Source organism: Abramis brama (genome assembly GCF_963993115.1).
Source record: "Abramis brama genome assembly, chromosome: 7".
NCBI classification, from domain to species: Eukaryota; Metazoa; Chordata; class Actinopteri; order Cypriniformes; family Leuciscidae; genus Abramis; species Abramis brama.
Genome location: NC_139969.1, coordinates 37,441,087 through 37,459,571, shown reverse-complemented (window position 1 = coordinate 37,459,571; position 18,485 = coordinate 37,441,087). Strand labels below are relative to the sequence as shown.

General features: G+C 38.7%; 1 protein-coding gene across 3 annotated transcripts; it reads left to right on the top strand.

Annotated features, from left to right (window-relative positions):
* The first annotated feature begins 1,234 nt into the window (after positions 1 to 1,234).
* On the top strand, positions 1,235 to 17,474 carry mylk4a (myosin light chain kinase family, member 4a). 3 transcript variants are annotated; one of them, XM_084120457.1, is made up of 16 exons: positions 1,284 to 1,423; positions 1,506 to 1,992; positions 2,874 to 2,990; positions 3,137 to 3,227; positions 3,314 to 3,788; positions 5,751 to 6,013; positions 8,462 to 8,567; positions 9,148 to 9,241; positions 9,335 to 9,444; positions 13,915 to 14,056; positions 14,188 to 14,258; positions 14,362 to 14,490; positions 14,786 to 14,938; positions 16,145 to 16,223; positions 16,302 to 16,356; positions 16,472 to 17,474. In XM_084120457.1, exons 2-15 carry the CDS (start codon positions 1,555 to 1,557, stop codon positions 16,353 to 16,355), a joined length of 2,322 nt encoding a protein of 773 aa, XP_083976583.1. In that variant the 5' UTR covers positions 1,284 to 1,423; positions 1,506 to 1,554; the 3' UTR covers position 16,356; positions 16,472 to 17,474. The 3 variants fall into 3 exon arrangements, with proteins under 3 accessions (XP_083976582.1, XP_083976584.1, XP_083976583.1); XM_084120456.1 differs by having other exon boundaries at positions 1,235 to 1,992; XM_084120458.1 differs by lacking the exon at positions 2,874 to 2,990 and having other exon boundaries at positions 1,240 to 1,992.
* Positions 17,475 to 18,485: the final 1,011 nt, after the last annotated feature.

Sequence of the window (18,485 nt, the reverse complement as noted above, 5' to 3'; positions counted from 1 at the left end):
TTTGAAATGCACACGGGACTACTACACTATAACTAGGACAAGTGAACTGTATTATGGGGCAGAGTTTGAGAGGGTGGAGGGGGGCTTCGTATTTCGACCTCTTAATTAAAATTGATCCATAACTGTCTTAACTGTGGATGAGTAAGCTTTACTGTTTTGCTTTTTTTTTCCGCTTCAAATACGGTGCTCCGACCAATCCACTGACGGAAAAAATCACATTGGCCTAATTTTGATTGGCATTTGGCCTAGTTTTGTAGCACAGACCTGGCAGCCTTGGGGAGATGGTGAATAGGTCAGAACACTGGCACTAGCTCTAGTTTCAATCGAGAGAGGGTTAAAAGTCTTTCACAAACTCTTCTTTTCCAATAGTAGTGTGATACCATTTACCAGTTTGTCTGTACATAAGAGGATACATGATCTTATTCAATAAAAAGAAATTCTGGTCTTTTTGTATGTAGCCCCTAATGGGACATACTGATAGTAAATAAATAAGTAAATGAATGAGATGGGAGAATATATGTATATATTTCAGTGGTTTTAAACTCTTTTGCAAAACTTTTGTCTTTCCCTAAGAAATTCTCTCACAAAACATTTGTGACTGAAATAATATGAGGTAGGAGAAAAACTATATTTCAGTGCTTCCCATCGTAACGCAAACATTTTGTGAGAGAATGCAGATGTTTTACAAGAAAACCCAATTGGGGGAATGCCATACTTTTGAGAGAGGACAAAGTTTCTCAGAAGAATGAAATACCTTTGCGAGAGAATGCAAAAGCATTTTACCTCCCATCTCATATTTTTTTCCATCACCATGTCACCTTTAGGGGGCTCCCTATTTTTGTTCAGTTTTTTTCCCATCATTTTTTGATTGATCTCTTCATGTGCTCTTGGCTTTCCCGACTCCTGGCTTCATTCCTGCTGAATACGAGCCCTTGGAATTTCTGGGAAGTTCCATCAACGTGAAATCTTAAATAACATGACGTCTCTGATCGAACCTCTCAAGGTGAAAGAGAAGTCAGTACTCAAGTTTCTTTCCATTCATTTTCTGAGCAGCCCTTTCTGGAAACCGAGTGTCTCCGGGGCCCCTTTGACACCTGGCAGGGAGGCATCTGCCATGGCTTTAGCACTCAAAGCTTCTAAGATATCACACAGCAATTCCTGAGCCAAACATAGCCCCTCCCCGGGAGTTGCTGACGCAAAACCCCATACCAGTTACATTTACTGAGACCGGCTCATTCCATTCTTAATGTGACCTCCCCTTTGTAGAGGTACATAGTGTTCAATGGAGAGGAAGAGATGGACGGATCAACTTGTTATTGGGGGATTTTAAATTTTGATGTTATCTGAGTTTTCTGCTTGGCTCATTTTTGGATTATTGATGTCTTTTTGAATACCCAGATTGAGGTGGCTTCATCTTCTGCAGGTGAATCTCTGTTAGGTTTTCCAGAAGTCTGGTTGGTTTTAGTTGAGATCTTTAATACTACCATGAATTCTGCTGACTCTAGCACAGGTATTGACCTGCTTCAGGTCAGGATTGAGTCCTTGAGTAGCAAAATGGACAGGCTCATAAGCATCCAGGAAAAAGTGCTTAGCCGACTCGATGGCATGTCTCAGGACATTGATGGAATTGAGAAAGATGTAGAAACTCTAAAAGTGGAAAAGGAGGAGATCCATTTTCCTCCAGTTATCCGTACAGGACCAGCCAATGAGATGAAGGAAATGTGCCAAGAAATGAACAGCATCATGGTGGCAGTAAATCAACGCTCAGAACAGCAAACCCAAAAGCTGGAGGGAATGGAGAGACTGGTGACGAGCATTCAGCAGGTTGTCAGCTTTATTGGAGAAACAGTGAAAACTTCCAAAATCATGGATATTATGTTCAAAGGGCCGGCTTCTCGAAAAAGCAAAACGGCCCTCAGGTCCAAGGATAGTAAAATTAAAGTGATCGCCAAATGCCAAGCGTCAGATAACAGTGAGCCTCTCCTTACCAAGGTGAGTTAAATCTCAACTATGGAAGATTAGACGATGCTCGATTGTCTGAGTATATACTGTATAAACAGGTGAAATAGTGGCATTTCATGAATAAAATGTCATCATAATCAATATAGTCAAATAAGCAATGTCGTGATTTAAACATTTCCATTCATTAAATAGAAGCTTTCTCAAGTAGACATAGAAGGTATGGTGCCATTTTGAAAGGTCTTTAAAATGGAGACACTCCCATGGTCATTACACCAGTCACTGAAGTTAGATTAACTTTGAAGCACATGACTAATTTGGCCTTCATGATGTGAATTATTGGAAAGGAGAATATTATCTAGAAAAGGGAAATAGATAAAGTCAGCTGGATTTGTGTGTTGGGCTATAGTTTCCACTAGATGAAACCCCACCCCACACTGTTTGGCCTTCAACATAACATGTGTTGTGCTATTGTAGATAGCCCACATATCATCAGCCAAGCTATGTAAGGGAAAGGCTTCAACTGATGGTGCCACATTAGGGGAACCATGTCATTTATGCCTTCCTTATTGGTATTTCATATGACGGTCAAATGAAACCCGCACTTTTATGCCCTAACACTTTTAGAATAACTATTGTATTAGTGACATGTTGTGCATAATTGTCACATTTGTAATTATTTTTAAGTAATTATATATTAATTATATATTTTGAACAATATATTTATTGATTGTTTTATAAATTCATTTTATTATTCATTTACTACTGTGTTTTATTGTATTCATAGTTGCATAGTTGCTTCCTGCATCATTGCATGCAGAGAAGCCAAGAGTTTATTTTCATGTAACATTTGGCTATCCCAGACTAACTGTGCTTCGTAACAACCCATCCCACTTATATTGTGTCTGTGACAGAAAACGACCTCTACTAAAGGCTCTAAAGGGACTTGGAAATCTGACCCCTACATTCTGAGTCTACTTACAACCTCAAGCATCTTGGATCAAAATATTTGCTTCAAATGTACTAACTTTGTAGGTTCATGAACCATGCATTTTACACAAATTATTAGCGACCCTGAAGAATTTCATAAATTTGGTACACATTACTGTTTTGTTGACAAAATTTAAACTTATTTTCTTATCTTATTTCTTTGCAATATTTTCATTGTTCTCCAAAGCAAAAAGATCACAAAGGTAAAGATGGGAAGTTTCATCTGAGCTTCAAAGGCCTCAAAGCACAGAAGAAGAAGAAACCACCTGATTCAACTGGTAAATACAGCACAACACAAAATGCAAATAAAGTGTGATACATTTAACACAATTTTAACATTTTCTTTATTATGTTCATATTGCAGTTGATACAATCTCTTTGAGGAAACAGACACTGTTGCTTGAAGAGGTTCAGAAACTAAATCAAGAGAATATAGATCGCTCTGAAGCATCTCAACATCAGGAAAATTACGTGCAGAAATCTGAGGATGGCTCAAATACTCCCATTCCGCAAGAACTTATCCTGGAAGAAGCCAAGATGCTTGAACCTGAACAAGAGAATAACTCAGAAGAAGAGAAGGAGGTCACTCCAGAGCTGAAAGAAGATGAGATAAAAGACACAGAGCCAAAGATAGAGGAGATCCAAGTTGAAACACAACAATTAGCAGAAGAAGAGACTAAGGAGATGCCCATAAAGGCCACTGACATACTTAAAGATCAGGAGGAAGAGAGTACGGAGGACCAGACGTCTAGTGAGGTTCCTTCAGAACCTGACATTACTGACACAGAGCCGCCTACACCAACTGATCCGCCTATACCAACTGAGAACTCAGCGCAAAGGTGAGCTGTGAATCTGGTGGGGTTTCCATGTCATACACCACATGACCAAAAGTATGTGGAATCCCCTGTCTAAGTAACATGTTTGGCTGTTCCAATATTTCTAATAATTGCAAACCTCAATCCTACTGCATTCTAGAGCATTGTTTCCCAACGTTTTTATAACAAAATTGCACAAACATGCATTGCTTTAACTGGATATAATATTAATAGTACTCACCATTAAGGTGAAACTTGAGCTTAAGTCCGGTAGGAACACAATAAGGTCATATAAGTAGCTATGACGTTGGTGATGATAAAACAACTAATTTACATATCGTCAGGCTGAAACCTCATATTGTTTATATAATTAAACAACGTATCGTCAAAGTTTGTATTGTGGCTTATATGGTCAGACACTTGTATGTGTCATTATAATAACATATTATGAAAATCGAGCTTAAATGTAGTTATGAGGACCGGGCCTAACTATTATATATAGGTTATATAATTTATGTGTTTGCGCACATAAACGGCGGTGCTTAAATTGAGTTACCCCTCCCACTTCTGCTAGTTCTACTGAGATTTCTTATCCCGTGCGAATTGGCCATTAATATTAAAAAATGTCCTGTGGTAAAATTTACATTACTTCATCTACCCTTGTAAAACTAATCCTGTCCAAAAAGGGCTTAAGACTCTTCTCCGCTCTTTAAATATACAAAAAACAATAGCTTTTATAGACAGTGTTTCTTAAATAAAGAAAATGCTGTCCTTACTCATACATCAGTTCTTTATTTACCCTTGCATTGCAAACAAGCAGAGATGGTTCAAACTGCGTGTGGCACTTCACTCACATTTGAGGCTGGTGGAGTTAAGAGGATTGACTGACAGTTTGAGTAACCAATGGAGTTACGAGGTTTAGTCTTTTAAATGCTTTTCATTGGTAAAATGTGGGTGACTATATATAGAAAGGAGACAGCATGGAGAATCAAATGACCACTCAGTCCCCTTGCGACACACACCCAGGTCTGATGAGCCTGTGGTGGACCTGCCTTGGCGGAGAGTGTCTTGTGGTAAATGGCCGAAACACCCAAAGAAGCCAAGGTGCACAACTGAAGATGTGTCGTATAGGAGGAAACATCACTAAGTGGTCACTAACAAACCCCCCCCATCCCCCCCCCCCCTCCAACTAAGAGCATGCCTCAAAACAGGAATCGGACTGAATCAGTAGGGGTTGTAACATCTAGTCCTTATTATGTAATTAAAGGATGACCAATAGAATAATAAATAAATTTAAAAAAAAGATAAAACAAAAATGTCTAAATATAGTCATTCAATTTAGAAGTTCATATATAAATGGTTTACTCAGAACTTGACTGGCCTGCACAAAACTCAGACCTGAACCTTTATTGAACACCTTTCAAAGATGAATTACAAGGCTAAATGTGAGCCAGACTCTGTCACCCAACATCAGTAATGCTCTTGTGTAACCAGTCCTACTCGACCCTCCCCGACCGGGATTCGAACTAGCTTCTCCGGAATGGGAGGCAGGGATGCTAACAATGTTGCTAGACTGCAGTCTTTAGCGTCAGTCGCTAGTGCGCGTCTTGAGGCCAGGGGAGTGAGGTTTTACCTGCAGCAAGGTTTTTTTAATAGTGCTATTCTCAGAACACCTTTATTATGTAGTATGCCTAGACTACCGTACATGTGATGGCTGAACTGTATGTGTATGCAGTGCCTAACCCAGAACAACCTTACTCTGAAAGTGTTGGTCACTTATTCAGTTTATATTAGTATTTCTAAAAAAAACATAACTTGTTAATACATACATATGTAAACGCATAACATGTCTCTAAGACTACCAGGAGTCTTTGATTGAGAAAAAGTTTAAGCCTGATTTTTGTGTGAAAACATTCATACAGGCACAAACTGCACGGCTATAGTGAATGAGACCGGATGTCTTCACCCTCTTTTCTGATTCTGTAGTTTCAGCAGTGAGTCTGAGCTGGTGGATGAGGTGACGACCAGCAGCAAACGGCGCGTAACAGAAGAAGATATTGGTTTGGAGGACCACAAGAAGAGCAGGGTTGATGAGGGTCAAGACCAGGGTGAGCAAGAGCCACAGGAGCCACAGGAACCCGAGGATCTCCATGGTGTTTTCAAAGCTGATGGTGTGGAAATCAAGTTGGATTTCAGCAAACTAAAGAAGGAGAGCTACGAGGATGAGGATGACGATCACTTCTTCATCGGTAAGATTCTCAGTGGTTTATTGCATAATTGATAAAAAAGAATGGAATAAATATCTTATAATCACATAATCCACCATTCATTTCCTATTAACCAGTTTGCTACAACAATTACCAGGGTTCATTATCATGAACTAAAACTGTAAAAAAAAAGCTAAAATTGCCCTGCAATTAACAATATGGAGTTGATAATGTAAACACACGGTCATAACATGTCTTGATGATCTAAAACCCGGTGCAAACTGTACGATTTATAATAGTCTTTAACAACTGTTGCTTGTCAGATGATTCCCCCCATGTCGCAACGATGGCTAATGTCAAACTAGCGATCAGAGGTTATGGCTTTTTCAATGGCTGATGCAATTCAAAATGTTTGACACACCTACTCAATGTTTGACACACTACTCATTCTTTATGCTGGCTATTTTCCATATTTTTTATTCACATGAATAATACACGCTTGATGATCAATTTTATTTTTAGACAGATATTTGTATTATAAGAATTTTTTTTTTTTTTTGTGTACTAAACAAATTTCAAGCATTTGAACACTTCTCAGTGAAATATGTTTAGTTTAGTTAAGTATGTCTAGATCTTTCACTGTATGTATATACAGTAAGGAAAATAAGTATTTGAACACCCTGCTATTTTGCAAGTTCTCCCACTTAGAAATCATGGAGGGGTCTGAAATTGTCATCGTAGGTGCATGTCCACTGTGAGAGACATAATCTATATAAAAAAAAAATCCAGAAATCACAATGTATGATTTTTTAACTATTTATTTGTATGATACAGCTGCAAATAAGTATTTGACCACCTGAGAAAATCAATGTTAATATTTGGTACAGTAGCCTTTGTTTGCAATTACAGAGGTCAAACGTTTCCTGTAGTTTTTCACCAGGTTTGCACACACTGCAGGAGGGATTTTGGCCCACTCCTCCACACAGATCTTCTCTAGATCAGTCAGGTTTCTGGGCTGTCGCTGAGAAACACGGAGTTTGAGCTCCCTCCAAAGATTCTCTATTGGGTTTAGGTCTGGAGACTGGCTAGGCCACGCCAGAACCTTGATATGCTTCTTACAGAGCCACTCCTTGGTTATCCTGGCAGTGTGCTTCGGGTCATTGTCATGTTGGAAGACCCAGCCTCGACCCATCTTCAATGCTCTAATTGAGGGAAGGAGGTTGTTCCCCAAAATCTCGCAATACATGGCCCCGGTCATCCTCTCCTTAATACAGTGCAGTCGCCCTGTCCCATGTGCAGAAAAACACCCCCAAAGCATGATGCTACCACCCCCATGCTTCACAGTAGGGATGGTGTTCTTGGGATGGTACTCATCATTCTTCTTCCTCCAAACACGTTTAGTGGAATTATGACCAAAAAGTTCTATTTTGGTCTCATCTGACCACATGACTTTCTCCCATGACTCCTCTGGATCATCCAAATGGTCATTGGCAAACTTAAGACGGGCCTTGACATGTGCAGGTTTAAGCAGGGGAACCTTCCGTGCCATGCATGATTTCAATCCATGACGTCTTAGTGTATTACCAACAGTAACCTTGGAAACGGTGGTCCCAGCTCTTTTCAGGTCATTGACCAGCTCCTCCCGTGTAGTTCTGGGCTGATTTCTCACCTTTCTTAGGATCATTGAGACCCCACGAGGTGAGATCTTGCATGGAGCCCCAGTCCGAGGGAGATTGACAGTCATGTTTAGCTTCTTCCATTTTCTAATGATTGCTCCAACAGTGGACCTTTTTTCACCAAGCTGCTTGGCAATTTCCCCGTAGCCCTTTCCAGCCTTGTGGAGGTGTACAATTTTGTCTCTAGTGTCTTTGGGCAGCTCTTTGGTCTTGTCCAGTAGTTGGATTCTTACTGATTGTATGGGGTGGACAGGTGTCTTTATGCAGCTAACGACCTCAAACAGGTGCATCTAATTTAGGATAATAAATGGAGTGGAGGTGTACATTTTAAAGGCAGACTAACAGGTCTTTGAGGGTCAGAATTCTAGCTGATAGACAGGTGTTCAAATACTTATTTGCAGCTGTATCATACAAATAAATAGTTAAAAAAATCATACATTGTGATTTCTGGATTTTTTTTTTTAGATTATGTCTCTCACAGTGGACATGCACCTACGATGACAATTTCAGACCCCTCCATGATTTCCAAGTGGGAGAACTTGCAAAATAGCATGGTGTTCAAATACTTATTTTCCTCACTGTACATAATTCAATTTAAGTCCCAAAATGTATGTCAATCGCCAATAATCGCAAATAATTGCCAAATTATCAGGTATCGCTGTTTGACCAAGAAAGTCTTGAAACCTAGTTAAGCATCTCATGTTGGGGAGCAGCTTTCAAAAACATAACATTTGTGTCTGGTCGGCATGTCAACTGTTTAACTGCTTTTCCAGACATTTCTATTCATTGTTCTCCATCTTCTACTGTCCTGCAGATTGCACCCCACCTCCACCAGCACCCTTCAAACACCGTGTTGTGTCTGCCAAACCCAACCAGATTAACAACTTCTACACTATCAACCGACAGGAGGTTCTCGGAGGGTCTGTAGAAGTATTTTCTTGAAGTTGGAACCAATTTCTCAGAACAGAATGTTTTAGAGACAGTGTAAATTCAGGCAGTGTAGTCTGCTAATCCCCTCAAAGGCTAATTGCGTTACATTGCAGTCAACTTCAGAGTCAAGCCAGTTATTTTTACATAGCGATTTCAGGGTATGTGAAATTGTACCTCCACGCCAGCTGGAAACTAATCACTAGGTGTTAATCCTTCTCTTGAAAGGGAATTTTCTTCTTCTTGTTAATGGAATAGAATCTGAAAAATATGACACCCTCTTACAAAAGTGTCCCTGAAGTCTTTACTGATCTGCACCTCTAAGACTTTTAAAATGTTGTTTTGCATATACAGTGGCTCAAAAAAGTATTTGGACACTTAAGCCACACTTACACATGTGGGAATGTCATTGCAGATGTCTATATCTGTGCTCACATGCTGCAAGATCTCTTTTCTCAGAACTTATGTCAATATCACTGTTTCTTTATAGTGGGGGGATAAATGTAATTCTCAAAATTTTGATTCTTCTAGTTGTCTTAATTGTCATCGATTACTGCTTTTATCTCCTTCCAGAGGTCGATTCGGTCAGGTGCATAGATGCATGGAAAATTCCTCTGGACTTACTTTGGCTGCCAAGATAATCAAAGCTAGGAGTCAAAAAGAAAAGGTACAAAGAACCAACCAGCATTTTTGTCAAATGTAAATGTTTCCAAATAGAGCTCAGTTGTAAAATAATAGCTTAATGTGTTTTATCTGATAGGATGTGGTGAAGAATGAGATTCAGGTTATGAACCAGCTCGACCATGCCAACCTGATCCAGCTTTATGCAGCCTATGAGTCCAGGAACGACATTATCCTTGTACTTGAATAGTATGTAGTTTTTGTACATTCTGAATGGCTGGTTACTATTACATGCAATTGAAACAAAAAATTCAATGGGTTTGGTGGGATTTTCACTGGCGTAAATCCAGCATGTCAATCAGAAGATAATTATCAACTTTAGACCTTTGCTAGGCTGTAATATTTTGATGAGCTGTGGGTTATTAACCATATATAGTCTTTCCAGTGTTGTAGAATGACTGACTAAAAGTAGAGATGCTACTATCTTGAAGCTTCGCCTTCATCCGCTTTCATTTGTGTTATTAATAATTTTAATCACTATTTAATGCAATGCACTGTCATAATCAGGGCTTGACATTAACAACCACCAACTCGCCAAATGCAGGTGGATTTCATCAGTCACTCCTACTAGCCATTATGAATTTTATATATAATACATACATTTTTCATTTGTAGTCTTTTAAAAAAGCATCTGAAATAATAAACTAAGCACAATGTAGTGTTGTCAAAAATATCGATTTTATGATACATATCGATACTGAAATATCTGAAACGCTTTCAATACTTATTTTCCGCAGAATAGATACATGATACCAGCTGCTCTTCCTCGCTTTCTCATCTCTCTGACAGCGAGTGACACACAAACCTGCCTCCCCTCATTCACTCGTTTCATCTGCTCCGGAGGAATATTGTTGGAGTTACAGGACTTAAATTTCACCATGTGATTGCTTGTATTACGCATAATTTTACACATTCCCGCAGATTTTGTGCTCACACCCAAAGTGCAGCACATAAAGCCACCTCTCAGTACTAAATTGAGTTCCCATCCGAAAGGGAACTCGTGCTGCGTCCCCTTGGGGTTGCTAGGTAGAAAGCCTTGGGCGTGACCGTTGTCTTAAGTGGAAATTTAAACACTACAATGAACTTGACATAGGCAGGCGGCAGCCCATGACAGCCTTTTGGTTGATTTTAAATTTTGGTTGGTTGTTTTTAAATTGTAACACTTTGGGATTTTGCTTAAATATAAAGTGCGTTACAAATAAAATGTATTATTATTATTATTATTATTATTATTATTATTATTATTATTTATTATCACTAAAGGTGAGACCAAGAGTATAAAAGGGCACCTGTACAATACGTCATCCTCTTATTTTCTCAGGAGACAAACAAAAATGTTCTTGTGTGTTTGAACGTGCGATCTGAACAGGCAAGTTTATAATATGGCCAGCACTAGCACTGCGAATATTAGAATGTGTGTTCATCTGTGCCACACTGAGGTGTGGAGATCTTGGAAAAAGCCATATTCTGCACGCATCCATCGTTCATAGGCGTTGCCAGGCCTCCTCTTGCTATAGAGAGTCAAGTTATAGAGACCTCCGCTTCTCAGACCAGGATAGCGTTATCGGGTAGTAGGTTCTGTGAGCCTCCTTGTAAGCTGTCATGAGTGTAAGACGTAGTTAGGCCTCCTCTCACTTCAGAGAGTCGTTATGCTGTGCCCTCTGTCCTCAGAGCCAGGTAGTAGTATAGAGTAGCTAGGCTCTCTCTGAGCCTCCCTGGCTACTACTTTTAGATGGAGCGTTGTCAGGCTTCCTCTCGTTATAGAGAGTCGAGTTATAGAGGCCTCTGCTCCTCAGAGCTCCGCCTGGATAGCGATATCAAGTAGAAAGGCTCTCTGTGAGCCTTCCTTGGTAGCTGTTCTGCGTGTGGGACGTAGTTAGGCCTCTTCTCATTTCAGAGAGTCATTATGCTGAGGCCTCCTCCTCATAGCTTGATCAGGCAGAAGCGCTGAGTTGTTAGGCTGCCTCTGAGCCTCCTTGGCTACTGCCTCTTTTAAGGAGAGTCGCCAGGCCTCCGCTCCTAAAGCGCTGCTAGGCGGTAAGATAGTATGCTAGGTTGTTTGGCTCACTGGGAGCCTCCATAGCTACTGACCTCAGTGAGTGTTGCTAGACCTTACCTCGTTATGAGAGTCATCGTATTGAGGCCTCAACTCACGGGCCAGCCAGACTGAGTTTAGCTCCTTTCTGAGCTTTATAGGGCACTCATCCCTTCAGCATGGCAGCGTAGGTATTCCGTCCCCAAGGGGACACAGCGCGAGTTCCCTTTCGAAAGGGAACGTCCAAGTTTACACATGTAACCATGGTTCCTTGAGAATAGGGAACAAGACGCTGCATCCCTTTGCCATTCTAGCATTCCTGCACACGTCTCCTGGAGACAACAAGTGGATGACATATTGCACGTGCCCTTTTATACTCTCGGTCTCACCTGTAGTGACGTGATGGGCTGCCGCCTGCCAATGTCAAGTTCATTGTCGTGTTTAGATTTCCACTTCAGACACCAGTCACGCACAAGGCATTCCCCAAGGCAGACCCCAAGGGGACGGTAACAGTATAATGGATCTGTGTGTCAGGTCTTAAAGTAACAGCAGCCTAATATAAATTTTTTTTCCATTTTTTATTGCATAATTATAATACTGTACAAAAGGAAAAAATACAGAACATGAACATGTGGGGATAAAGAGAAAAGGAAAAAAATTATAATAAAAAAGGAAAAATTACAATTTACATAAAACTTGTTCTATCCACGACTTTCCCGAACTCTGACCTTTCCCGTGATCGCTATGGCAACGTAGAACAAGCCAGTAATGAACTTCCGGTTTACGTTAGCCTGAAGATACCGCTATCAGAGAGCCTCAACAAGCCCAAACAACTTGCTTGGATAATGAGGAGTAGAGCTTAGATCGGGCCCAAAAAATCAAGCCCGACCCTACCTGAGCCTGTTGTGTCCGAGCCCGGCCCGACACATTAACTGTAATTATGAGCCCGAGGCCAATTTAGACCCAATCATTTTTAATACGTGGGTCGTTATAACCAGGGGCGGCGCCAGATCATTTTTTAATGTGTGCTGAGGGGGTGCTATATATATTATATATAAATACTTTTAATAAATGAGCAAAAATTGGCCACTTAATATTTCATATTCAATTATTTTAATGATCACAATTAAAGTATTAATTTTATTAAATTGAACAAGCACAACATTCGGCATTCAATCAAATATTATTAAAGATTTATTATTATTAATAATGTTATTTCAACACAATATCTCGTTATTTCGACATCATATGTGTGCCGAGTGTGCGTGCAATAAGCAAGATGTGCATTTGTAAATCCGGTGACACGCGTGCATTGATTTTTATTAATAAACTAGTGTTTTCTGTCAGTGTCTGCTGCAAAGATGAAGTTGACGATCGCCATCTCCGTAGTGAACGCGCATAATAGCCTAGAGAGAAATGCACATCTTGGATTACATAATCAGAGAGTAGCCTATTTCTTTTCATTTTGAATTGTTTCGTTTAAAGACATTTAAAGCTTTCTTTAGATAGGCTATATTTCTCATGTCTGCGCTCCTGTTCACGTGTAATGCCAGTGTCCGCGGCGCGCCGGTGCCTACATGTCATGATTTATATTGTCTGCTATATATGCTTCTTATTTATTAAATCCAGGCAATTGGTTGATGAAAAATGTATTAAAATTAAGATACAATTTATACAAAACGAAATACACTTTAAAGAAAGGTTTTCTACAAAACAAAACTCAATGAAAGAAAATTAAGTTTAATCATGTCTGACCCATTAACAAAATCATGTCTGACCCCACTCTATGTCTCCTGATGCATCCTATCATGGTGTTCACTTTTCATAATCAACATAGATGGAAAAAATGACATTATAATATTTGAACAAATATGAAACTAAATGCTCTTATTTAATGGCTACAACAAATATAGTAGGCCTACATACTCTCTATCTGTACAAATTGCTGCACATTCAAGTTAATTCTCGAATTAATTTTCAAATTATTGAAAACAATAAACATACCACTTAAAAATATATATACAGTTGTACTGCAGTTTTTTCTAAGTAGTGTTACAAGAAACACTCTTTCTGCGTAGAGGGTCTGTTTATGTTGGAAACAGCTCCCATTCATAAAATCCTTCAGTTTTCGCGTGTTGTTTGTGCACCCGACAACGGTACACGTTGAGCCACAAGGAGCCATTGCTTATCTGTCAGCATTACTACTTGTCAGTAATCAGTTTCACCCATTTGTACCGCGACACGAGTATCCCCTGTGTGCTAGCTTCATTAAGCATTAGGCTAAACCGGAACTGAGATACCAGCAACAGGAAGTATCGAGTGTCATGGCGACGCCCATTAAGACTCGCAGGAAAGTTGTGGATAATACAGGATTTTTCAAATTTGTTTTATTGGAGGGGATTTTTTTGAAGTGATAATAATAATAACTGTACATCATAAGCAGCCTAATATACCTGTTGAGATGATAGTAAAAAAAAATATATGGGCGTTTTTCCCCATGGTATCGATGGCCAGTGAAAATGCTGAGTGGCTAGTAACTTTGGAAAACCGCTAGCCACCGTGGCTGTTGTTTAAAAAAGTAAGGATTGGAAAGCTAATTTTGTGGTGATCCTTCCCCTGAACAGTGTTGATGGAGGAGAACTCTTTGATAGAATCATTGACGAGAACTACAAGTTGATGGAGCTCGACACAGTGATGTTCATCAGGCAGATCTGTGAAGGCTTGCGCTACATGCACAAAATGTACATCCTCCATCTGGACCTAAAGGTACAACAATAAAAACAATTAAATCTTAAAATATGGCCCTCGCAGGAGGGAACCAGCTGACATTCCTCTTAGTTTTAAAACAAATAACCTCAGTAACCTTTATAACCCATGTTGTTTCTTGTGGCCGGCAGCCAGAAAACATTCTTTGTGTCAGCAGAGTAACTAATAAAGTCAAGATCATCGACTTTGGACTTGCGAGGAAGTAAGTATGGTCACGGCACTGTTGTTTTTGATACAAAAATATGTGCAACATCATGGATAGTATTCATTGTGCATTTGAATTGGGAAACAATCATTTTCTTCAGGTATCAGCCCAGGGAAAAGTTACGAGTGAATTTCGGCACGCCGGAGTTTCTCTCGCCTGAGGTGGTCAACTATGATTTTGTGTCATTCAACACGGACATGTGGAGTCTGGGCGTTATTACGTACATGCTGTAAGTTGCATATGCTGTCAGGTATACTCTGAAAATGTTCTAGCTCAATTAAAATGATAACTTTATCAAAACCTCCCCTTCATTTTATTTGTAAATGAATCACTTAAAAAAGGTTTTTATTTTTATTTTATTTTTTAGTAGATTTTACAATAAAATACTATAAAAGTTCAGGGTTAATTCAATTTTGAATTTTTTTATAATTTTTTTATAAGTTAATTTTTTTGTGTGTAAGTGTAAATTGCTTCAAAGAAAATCCTACACCATTTTTTTTCATTGTATAAATTGTGTTTTATAGGCTCAGTGGTTTGTCACCCTTCCTTGGGGACAATGAGAATGAGACACTAAATAACATTTTGGCCTGCCAGTGGAACTTTGAGGAGGATGAATTCTCAGAAGTCTCGCCAGAAGCCAAGGATTTCATTTCCAAACTCCTTGTGGTAGATAAAAGGTACACAAGAGAGTCGTACGTGTATTAAAGGTGCTATATGTAAGATTTTTCATGTATTAATTGCTTTATTGCCAATGTGTGAACAGCTTGCAACGAAGCTTAAAAAACGAGACCTTTCCCCCGACTTTCTGGGTTGTCTATGAAAACCTGTAGACTGATTTATGTGAAGGCAAAATCCAAAGGATGTGACGTTTACGCTCCTTAGAGACTCTCTTCCGTTCAATGACATATGAAATGAATGCTTATACAATGTTCCGAATAACGCCAAAAGATCCCCGAAATAATCCCCGAAACGGGATTAATTCATTCAAACTATTGTCTCACAAAGCAAGATCTATATAGTCTATAGACTCATAAATACTTTAAAATTACACTGTTATGATTGTTTGATTATAATGACCTCATCTCTCGACATGATGCCGGTGAATTGCAGAGCTGGTGCAAACATATACACATAGCTATGATCAGATGCTTTCTTCACTGCTGTTTTCTCACCGCTGTCGTTTTTGTTGTGATTACTTTGTTATTGAGAGGAAAGAGCGCAAAACCTATTTACATATTCATCTAAACGTCGATCTCAGCAATGTGGACGCCGTCTCTATATTCGTTAACAGTAGGCTATATCACTGGTATTTTCAACTTATTATTTACTTCTAAGCAAATAATGAAAAAGAACTTCGCTGTGAGTATATCGGGGCCTTGAATCACGTTCAGTCTCTTGTACGTTACGTGAGCACGAGAGCAATAAGTTGCTGGCTGCAGTTCACTTAATAGCCACTGGTGTCGCTAATAACAAGGGTTTCTGAATTCTACATATAGCCCCTTTAAAGAGACAGTCAACTGGTTTTGCATTATTTTGCTATCCTAATGGTGCAGTCACATTAGATAAATATTCTTCTGTTGGTCAGCATGGCGAATTCGCATGACCAACTTGAAAACGAGCAAAAAAAAGTTTGGTTGGCCCTTACGCAAACCCCCTGAAATTTCGCTACATGTGACCTCATCTTAACTATGCATGATTATATGTTCGTTATTATATGCAGCGTTATTCCCTCCGATCATGTCAGAACATACCTGTGACCCATTTTGGATTGCATTCGGCTAGTTTAGAGCCACTGTCTCATAAGATAATGGCATTAGTTCATGGATTGGAACCTAAACCCTTGCTTATATGTCAATGGATGTTTTTTCTGTGTTTTTGTGTAGTTGGAGGATAGGAGCAACAGAAGCGTTGAAGCACCCATGGCTGTCGGATGCAGCCGTCCATTTCCGCCTGCATGAGAAGGTACAGTCATTGTCACATTGTTCTGTTGAATTGAGGGATTTATTTGGGCTTCTAAGAGTAACTTGGTTTTCTTAACAGAAAAATATGTGCCGTTCGCGCAGAAACTCCTGTCTGCCTCCACCAGTGAGTTAATGTAAGTCCACTGTCAGTATACGTAGTCTAGAGAATATATTGTTAAATGTATGCTATTTTTGTGTCCGGAAGCGACATTATGATATTTGACCACTTTTTTCGGTTTCCTCTTTTAGAGGGACCAAGCCTACTGTGGAACCATGAGGATTACTGGACGTTATATTATATACAGATGTATTTCATAAACTGCCATTTCACTATATGTTCCCCATTAACATGTTGTTAGTTGATGGAAATTCTTAAACTACAACTATATGTCACATGCAATTGATCCTATCCCAGAATTTGAAATGAAGAGAAGGTGGAATTAGATTTGGCAGATTCCAGGTTCACATGCTGATTTTTGAATATGCCGTTCATTTGTTTTGAGGCACTGGGAAGTTCAGTTCAAAGGCCAATATATAAATATATATAATATGAATATATGTAGGAAATAAGCAGTATAGGAAATATGCACAAAAAAAACATACTTGAACCATAAAGCAATATAAATCATAAAGTTTAATTAAGGGCATATAATGACAACAGAGCTTTTGACTATTATAAATGTAAGTTCAACAGCACACAGCTTTTAGTTCTGGTTTTCATATCTTGTGAATTTCAGCAGATTACGTAAACATTCTATGACCAGCACACTTTACCTCCTCTTTCCAAAAAAAACAACAACACAATAATGCTTTAACAAGCTCCATCTCTGGAACATCATGGTTTTCAAGCTTCCTCAGTGGTATGCTGATTTTTGAATATGCCTAATATAATAATTGAAATATACCTGAATTATAAGGGAATATGAGAGATTATTGACTCAACATTACCACAAATTCTTTACCACAAATTGACATGTTCTATGGGAATGTAAAGGGATGCAAGCTGTGATTTTGACAGAAAACAGAAAATTATTATGTTAAAGCTAAAATATATTCATATATAGTTTTTTTCACTTTATGTTTTGAATGTTGAGTATGTGTCATTGCATTATATGCACTTTAGAACATTATTTATTTTGAAAATAATATGAAAACGATCTTAATAGATTTTAAAAGCAAGTCTAGTTTTAGGGAATTTGTTTTATAACAATGTCTTTTTCATGTAAACATGAATGAAGAATATCATAGAATTAAACAAATATAATAAGAGAAAAGTCTTACCTTTCTTTTCCTTTATTCAGCTGGTCTTGTAAATGAGATATGAGACAAATATGCAATTCAGTTAAGACTACTGTAAGTGTCTTTTCTAATTAGGCAATGAACAATGAGGCATATTTTTGGATTTAATTCTAAATTAAAATTGTATTTTGATTGTTGTTAAAATGATTCACATCACACCTTAGTCAGGGAATAAAAATAATTGAAATGAATTACTATTATTATTAACTTTTTATTTTATTTTTTACTTTATTTAGTTTAGGCAAAATTATTGTTTTTGACTTATAAAGCCAATGCTCTTATTTTACCTTTTTATTTATATATGTAATATGTCCATATATTCCTTAATAGGCCCAATGTAGAAACATATCAAATGACACTTTCATTTACACTTTTGACACTTACTGTTACGAGACAAAGCATTTCTCCATGAACTAAGGTAAGAATGTAATACAGCATACAAAAGCATGCTAAATAAAAGCAAGACCTACCAAATATCTCCACGTTCTCTTCCATTGAAGACATCTGGTTGGTCTCATGTGAGTTGCTTCCATGTCTGTGTTGGATTTTAACACAAGCTTTCAGAGGCACTGAATCCTAATGAAGCAGAATCGCTCCTCAACCCATTTTTTACAGCACTCGTTTGTGTCCAGCAGAGGGCAGGACAGAAGACACTTTCCCACCACAGTTATATGGTTTGTTTTGTCATTCATTACAGAGCTGTTGTTAGACTTCTAAAACTCACTTATAGCATCAGAATAATGTTCTTCTACCTTTAAAGTTATAGTTTTAATCAAAACAATGATACAAATCATCAATAGCTCTTGAATTCTCAGTCCTGACCAAGCGTGCCGCACAAGCTCTGAGAAGTGAAGCCAAAGCATCTCGATCGCCCCCCAGTGACTGGTCCTAGTATAGGACACCGGGACACCGGCGGCTTCACTTCTCACCAATTGAAGAGAGCGTAGGGGCATTGTCCATATTT

Excerpts from the sequence above, each read along its gene's own strand:
- mylk4a (XM_084120456.1), top strand. The coding sequence starts at position 1,486 with ATGAATTCTGCTGACTCTAGCACAGGTATTGACCTGCTTCAGGTCAGG. Across the intron at positions 3,228-3,313 it reads GAAACCACCTGATTCAACTG|TTGATACAATCTCTTTGAGG; the intron begins GTAAATACAGCA and ends TTCATATTGCAG. Across the intron at positions 14,057-14,187 it reads TCCTCCATCTGGACCTAAAG|CCAGAAAACATTCTTTGTGT; the intron begins GTACAACAATAA and ends TGTGGCCGGCAG.